The 7500-nt window shown below is 41.8% G+C and overlaps 1 protein-coding gene and 1 long non-coding RNA gene across 2 annotated transcripts; both read left to right on the top strand.

The window, feature by feature from the left end:
* Positions 1-512: 512 nt before the first annotated feature.
* Positions 513-3086, top strand: LOC134448528 (uncharacterized). Its single transcript, XR_010034784.1, has 4 exons — positions 513-767; positions 1275-1376; positions 2443-2580; positions 3046-3086. It is a non-coding gene; the product is annotated as an uncharacterized LOC134448528 (long non-coding RNA).
* Positions 3087-3099: 13 nt separating this feature from the next.
* Positions 3100-7030, top strand: LOC134448527 (uncharacterized). The gene is made up of 7 exons (XM_063198200.1): positions 3100-3182; positions 3363-3499; positions 3753-3846; positions 4167-4496; positions 5366-5549; positions 6023-6150; positions 6635-7030. The coding sequence occupies exons 1-7, from the start codon at positions 3111-3113 to the stop codon at positions 6956-6958; spliced, it is 1269 nt and encodes a 422-aa protein (XP_063054270.1). The 5' UTR covers positions 3100-3110; the 3' UTR covers positions 6959-7030.
* Positions 7031-7500: the final 470 nt, after the last annotated feature.

Raw genomic sequence — 7500 nt, 5'->3', positions numbered from 1 at the left:
CATGGCCTCTGTTTCCTGTTGTTATACATGTTGCTTGTGTACTGTATGATACAGCATCTGCGCAAAATACACAGTGGGTACATGTGTGCATATTATATGGGACGTGGGACGTCTTGAGAAGGGATGCCATTGAATTTGTAAGCACCTGAGGAAGAGGATCCATGGACTGTGTGCTGCTGTATATGCAGGCCCCCTCAATGCCCCTGCTTTCTTCTTGCTACCATGATTCATTACCTCCGACAAGGAGGTTGTGTTTTCGGTCGCATTGGTTTGTCTGTCTGTTTGTTTGTCTGTCTGTTTGTTTGTTTGATTGTCTGTCTGTCAGCAGCATAACTCAAAAAAATATGAACGGATTTGGATGAATCTCTGTGGAGTTGCTGGTAATGACCGAAGGAACAAGTGATTAAATTCTGGTGGTGATCCAGATCACGAACCGGAACCAGGACCTTTTAAACATTCTTCACCATTGCTGGCTTGTAAATATAGACGTCCCTACACAGCAAATTCCCCAGTGTTAAATTTCCAGAGTTCAAGCAAATGAACACCACCTAGTGTTAAATATCTCATTCGCGACACCCTTGGAGTTCACGCAGGCCTGGTGCTGTTGTTAATTTTCAGAGTTCCTTCATGTGAACACCAATCAGTGTTGGGTTGTACATCCGGGATATTTTGCTGAACATTTTCAAAAATCTGGTGATTCCGCCATTTTCTCCAAGCCGTTTCAGAAGTCGCCTCATGTGAAGTGTTGGGAGAATAGATTCCGAGTGGTAAGTTATTACATTCATATAATTTAGTAATAGCTGTCCATTTCGGAGTGTTTCTCGTTTTAGGACTATTTATAGTGTATTTTTCAATATTGAGCTGTTTGTGTAGATTGTACCTATTGGTTAAGTCGTATTCGTCTCGAGGTCAAGGTTAGCATTTACTGGTAACAACCAACGTTGTTTTTTAAGGACTTCAGTGATTAACAATATGAATATTACAATATTACAACCATACTTCATTTTGCACGATAAAACACTCTCAGTGCAATCGTTTTGTATGCTATGTAGTGTACTGGACAAAATGAATTGCTGTGCTAAAGCCAATGTCCCATGTCTGGGGCTGAGGGTTTTTTTTTGTAATACGTTGAGGTCGTGGTGGCTACATCAGTGTGTGTTGCAATGCTAGCAAACTTGTTGGCGGCATTGCAAGCAATGCCAGGATAGCTAACAGGCGCCACTGTCTGTAGGCTGTGGCGTGACTGACAAATCGTTCGCTTATTTTGTCTACAGGTAGCACATTATCTGAAGCAATGATCCTCAAGGTGAAGTACCTGAATGTAAAGAAATACATCAAAATACCCGAGCCATGCATGGACTTATTAATGGCTGAAGGTGAGTTTGACCGTTGGTATTACAAGGTTATAGCATAACAAGACGGAAATCATAACCTAAGATGGGTTTGGGATGACGTGTGTTAGACTTAGGATATCCGAAATTGTGCGAACACTTCGCAAATTATCGTTGAATTGCGCCACGATTGATGCAGCCCCTTTGTTCTGTTTGGGAACTCCGATATGCATATTATTTCACTCGAGGTCAAAAACGCAATGCATGCGCGTGGACACCAGCCCCGGCTAGCCTCACCACCCGTTTTCTTTTCATTAGCTCTCTCCCACCATATCCCACAGGGTATAGACTACAAACTTTAATTTTATTCTCTTATGTGCATCAGTTAGCAATAGGATGGACGGCGCAATCGTAGCATGACCACGCAGCTATGGAAAAACACTAACTATGTGATCCAGCTGTTCAAGGTGAGATTCACACTTGAGCGTGGCGTGGTAGCAGGATTGACCGTGCACGCCGACGCTGTCGGTGGGCTACCTCGCTGCCACAACGCCACGCCGTAGTGTATCTGCCCCAATGGTGCCCAGTATGTAGCCTACAGTTTGGCCACACCGTCAGCGTGTTTTTTTTTCTCCGACTGCGGTGACGCATTCGGTCTAGGACTACTATTAAACAGGGTAGAGTCGGAGTAAGGACTAGGTTTTATGCGACGGCAGGCAGACCTTTTCCCCTTTGGCTTATTTCATGCTCCCGTTATGCAAAGACCACAAAAGAGCCAGGAAAGGAGCACAGGTTGTTCCCTCATCGCTCAAAGTTTTCACTACACATTTGAATATGACTGGGGGTTGCTTTTATGACACTGTATCAAAGTGGCAACCTCAAGTTATTTTACCTGGGGTCATATGCAGTCACATTTTTTAATGTATAGGCAGAGAATAGCTTAATATTGTAAATAACATTCTCTGGTATTATGATTATATTTGGTATATTTAACTGTTGTGTGATGTTTCTGCATTTGGTATTGTCTGGGCTTTTAACAATGTGTTTGCTGACATTGTGACATCTGTTTTAAGGCGTTTAATGTACTTATTTCTAAACTTGTCTTTTTTAGTTAGACAAAAGTTTTCCATACCAGAAGGCAAGAACTTGACTGTCACTGATGATGGTGGAACAGAAGTAGATGCCGATGTCTTTCCTGAATTGGTGTCCAACGATCTCTGTTTCGTCATTCATGATGCTGATTCAGGAGGTATGTGGTGTTGGTTGCATTGTTACACAATACAAAACAATGTTGGTAAAGGAGATGTGGAAAGGTTGTTTATTAAAGGTGCACCATGTAATATTTTAGTAGTTTATGACTAGAATTCATGCTGCCCATTAACAAATAATAACTTTTTCATGAATACTTACCACCTCATTCCACCACAAGTATTATGACTGAAAATTACATTTTTCACAATATGAAAAGAGGATCCTCTCCATTGTCCATCATTATCTCCAGAAATGGAACGTTTTTTTAGCTGCAAAACTTGCTGTACTTGTACATATTAGTTAATGCATTAAATATTCATGAAAAGATCCAATTTGGCAGACTGCACAGTTTCAATGAGGAGCATAGTTGCAATACCTACCCTGATCACCATCCTACTCAGTGCACCTTTAAACTAAATGTACAATGTGTAATTGCATTTTTGTTTTATTTCTGTTTTGCTAGAGTTTTCTCTCAGCGAGTCCTCCAGCCTCACTGATACATGCTCATTGACAAGCAGCCAGGATAGTATGGCTGAAGTAAGCCTCTGTAAACAAGCACGTTTGGAAGAAGAGTTGCTACAGAGTGTCCCAGCCAGAGATGTGAGGATGCAGTTTTTTATTTACAGAATAGCCTGCATTGTTGGATTTCATATCTGTTTTGTGAAGTTGTGTGTATGCTAATTTAAGAAAATTATCTAGAGAAGAGGGCATAGCATTACCTAATTCACCTGTACACTTATGTTAGCTGATATTGATGCATGTGTTTGCCAATTATTTCAGCTTGTGAAAAAGGTGTTGTTGGATAAACCTGGTGGAGCAGCAGTCCTGAAGGAGTATGCGGACACCGGAAGTATTTGTGACAGTTCCAGGCGACAAATGGTCAACATTTTAGCTGCACACATGACTGAAACCGAAGGGTACGGAAGCCTGAAATTATTTTCATACTTAAGGGTTGAGATGCAAGGCCTCCTAATAGCCATGATACAAATACTCTGTTTACTTATTTTTTTAAAGGGAGAGGGGCTGATTTGTAAATATTCTGAATTCAGAGATACAGTCTATTCTTTGTAAACCAATCACACATGCACTTAGAAAGTTGTGGGCATCAGTCCTTCATTTACATTGTCTTTCTAGTATTCTAATATTATTGTAATTTTCACTGTTTTTCAGGAGAGTTCCACAACGGCTGACAAGGGAGAAATATGCCCTTGGTATCATAACCTTGTTCCCATCTCTGAAAGACCCATTGTCTAGGAAAGGCTATGTAAGTTGAAGGAAACTTTTTGCAATTTTTCATGGTGACTGTCATTTCAATTTGGACATTGATAAAGAATGTATTGTAATATGTTCTTCTCAGTGTGTTGCCAGCAGATGTTATGGTTTAAAGAGGTCTGTGTTGACGTTTGTACGCGATGGAATGTGTGATGATGCAAGTGGCAGTGTACCTAATAGTGTAGGTTGAGAAGTCAAGTCACACTTTTATCAACCCCAAACTGCTACCAAACAAAATAGGCAAAGGATTACATTTTTTTTATAATAATGACAGTTATCTGGCCTAACAGTGGTTCTGTAATCCTTCTTTAGGAACACTTCTATGATGCCCAAAGTGGGTCGGGTTTCCTGGCCTGGCGGCTGAAGACGATCCAGAGGAAGACGAAGCTTCACTCTCCAACTCCAAATAACCCCAAGGCTATGACAGGAGGGCCGACATGCGCCAGGGACATCGGCCAGGGCGGTGAGCAGGATGAATCGTGCAAGGAGACCATTTCCCTCATGACCCACACGAATGACAATGACATCATCTTCCAGAAGATGCGCGAAACCTTCGCATATAGACAGAAACTTATCCACAGCCCAGACACTTCGGCCAGTGTTCTGTCGGTTTTCCCAAGATTGTTGGACACGAAAGGATTGGTAAGTGGTATTGCTAATTATATTGTTTAATATTGACCATTTTATGTAAGGGTCGATTCTCAAACAAGGTAAAATTGAATTTTAGTCGTTTATTCTCAATGAAAGAAAGAAGAAAAGAAAGCCCATTGGGAAACTCCAACTCCCATTGTCATTGTGACACAGCACTCCACATCACACAAGTGAACACTGCACACTGCACACAACGAAATTGCATTTATGCCTCACCCGTGCAAGGGGGCAGCCCTCAGTGGCGCCCCATGGGGAGCAGTGCGGTGGGACGGTACCATGCTCAGGGTACCTCAGTCATGGAGGAGGATGGGGGAGAGCACTGGTTGATTACTCCCCCCACCAACCTGGCGGGTCGGGAGTCGAACCGGCAACCTCTGGGATGCAAGTCTGACGCCCTAACCGCTCACCCATGACTGCCCACGCTCACCCATGACTGCCCACATTATGCCCCAATGTATGCTGGCTCTTCATATTTTTATGAATATTTACTAAGTTTAGGCAATTAACTATTTTTTTTATTTGTGTCTCAAATTTATAATGAATACCAAGACATTGGTGGTGACGGTAAATATACAGAAGAAACACATTTGTGAATGGGCAGTATACATTCTTGAAGTAAATGACTAAAACATTAAATGCTCTACCCTTCAGAAGGTTGCAACAACACTTTGTCAACACGAGTCAACATCTCAACAAATATAATCCTAGTATATTGCTGTATTCATTGTTACCTGCGCTACTAGGCTATATATTGTTGTATTCTGTACCTCTTACTTATTTCTTGCTTTGCATATTCCTTTACATCTGCTCTGTGTAATGTAATGTAGTTCTAAGTTGTATTCTTTCATGTTGTACTGTAGGTTCTTCAAGATTTCAGCCTCCTTTTTGGATCAGAGATATCCACCAGGCTTCTTGAAAGGTGGCCTTCCTACAAGCCCAAGCTCATCAAAGAAGCATCGTCACTTGCCCAAACACCACTGTTGCAGCGACTGTTGCAGTCGGCCAGGGAGGAGCCAGTGTTGTCATCTGCAGACAACTTGCAAGGTAACAATTCTTCACACACACAATCTCTCCCCACCCCCCCTAACCCATTGATGTCTAAAGAGCCCGCAAAAAACACATGCTGAATACCCAAGCCCTTGTTGGGAAGGTTGCCGTCAGCCTATAAAAACCTAAATATCTTCCCTCTGATGCACAAAAAACCTTAAATAAGTTGCATTTAAACCCTCATCTTGCATAAGAATGTGTTCATTCAGCTGTTACATACCCACATTTTTATTGAAAAAGCTAAAATCTCAAGACCCTGAATGCAGCGTATATGTCTCCAGGCACCAAAGCTCAAACAACACGAGTCATCAGGCTAAAATGGGTTAATCTATTTATTTATTAGTTCATTTTTCATGTCTTTACACAAATGAAATGCGGTTTGGACTTTCATATTGTAGAGTCTCTTTTGCATGCCTAATAATGTTCATTATTGTTGTATGCCTCACCTTCAAACCCTACCCTCAATTCAGGATGGGACAGTGATATGTCCACACTACTCCTGCTCTTGCACATCCTGTCACCTCAGTCTACTGGGAGGAAGAGGACCTACAAGATCAGCACAAGTCGAGCAATGGACAATCTCGTGGTGTTTCACAAGGTGTGTGATATCTGTGTACTGTATACAGTGTTGTCCATAGGCGTAGCCAGGGGTGGGCCTGGGCCCACCCACCTGACATCCAAGCCCATCCAACCCCATTCACACTTGACAGTCAACTGTTGCCTCATTGAACTATAATTAATGGCATAGCACTGAGCGATAATTAATCATTTTGTCAAAAGTCTGGTTCATCTTCTGTGATTGCTATGATTCATTTTTGAGCACGATATTATAATATCTACCTACATGTTTTCGGGTTGGGCCCGTCCGTTTTTTTCTGGGCCCACCTGTTTTATTATTTCTGGCTACGCCCCTGGTGTTGTCCCTGAAATTTCACATGGTGTGATTTCTCTGTACAGTGTTGTCCCTGAAATTTCACAAGGTGTGTGATTGTGTACACAGTTTTGTCCCTGAAAGGAAATGTAATACATTTGAACATGATCTTGATGCATTTTTTCTTTTTCTTCTTCTCTGTTACTTCTAGTCATGCCAGAGCCTTGATGAGCACCTTGATGCAGATGACCGTCGACAGCCATATCTGCTTGCTTCAGGACTCCACAAGAAAGCCATCAGCAACTACTACATCGTCATGGATAAGAAGCTAATTCCTTGCCAAGGAAACACTTCTCTGGCGGCATTCGACGAGCTCTTCAAGGTCCATTTCGTTTTCAGTTTGAGCTATGATGAGAGTCTCCACACAATGTTCACCTTCCTTCAGACCACGGTGTACAACATCGACGTGGGAAGTACCAGAGAGTCCCCTAAAGTAAGAGAACTGAGAGCAAAGCTGATGAATGATCATGTTTAGGTGCTATGTTTGTAAGTCACTTCATAGTTCAGGAAGTTACCTGATACAGCACCTTAAACTTTTACATGGCTTGTATCCCTGCAAGAAGTTAAATTTGTGCGCACAGGATGGTTTCTCTTTGGAGTTCAAAAGTTACTCTGGTTTCCGTAAGCATCTTAAACGCTGGCACAGTGACGATGCTGAACCAAGTTCTTCACATGGACTATCCTTTGGTACGCCGGCTCTGCCCCTGGATAGAAGTTTCTCTTCTGAGGAATCTTTGAACTTGCCTCAAAACTTGAGTGAAAATTGACATTCTTGATATGCACCACAGCAAACCATTTGATGTTCAGATGCCCTATGGGTGCGATGCTTTGTTCTATATTGTCCCAGATTGTTGTCTCTTCTGAACGCAATGTGATCAAAATAAAACATGTGTAATATTCCATTCTTTTGTATGTATTTTTAATTGATGCTGTAATTAGTTTGCTTATGCCTTAACCATACTGTTGGCCTAGAAGAATTCTATTGTTAAAAGACAAAAAAAATAAAGGAGATATTGA

The sequence above is a fragment of the Engraulis encrasicolus genome, chromosome 5 (assembly GCF_034702125.1).
Source record: "Engraulis encrasicolus isolate BLACKSEA-1 chromosome 5, IST_EnEncr_1.0, whole genome shotgun sequence".
Taxonomy (NCBI): Eukaryota; Metazoa; Chordata; class Actinopteri; order Clupeiformes; family Engraulidae; genus Engraulis; species Engraulis encrasicolus.
The sequence above is the reverse complement of the archived record's forward strand: the minus strand, read 5'-3'. Positions and strand labels throughout refer to the sequence as shown.

Bases quoted from the DNA above. Each gene is read 5' to 3' on its own strand.
- LOC134448527 (XM_063198200.1), top strand. From the start codon at position 3,111: ATGGCTGAAGTAAGCCTCTGTAAACAAGCACGTTTGGAAGAAGAGTTG. The intron at 3,847-4,166 runs GTAAGTTGAAGG...ATCCTTCTTTAG, and splicing joins CATTGTCTAGGAAAGGCTAT to GAACACTTCTATGATGCCCA. The intron at 5,550-6,022 runs GTAACAATTCTT...CCCTCAATTCAG, and splicing joins ATCTGCAGACAACTTGCAAG to GATGGGACAGTGATATGTCC.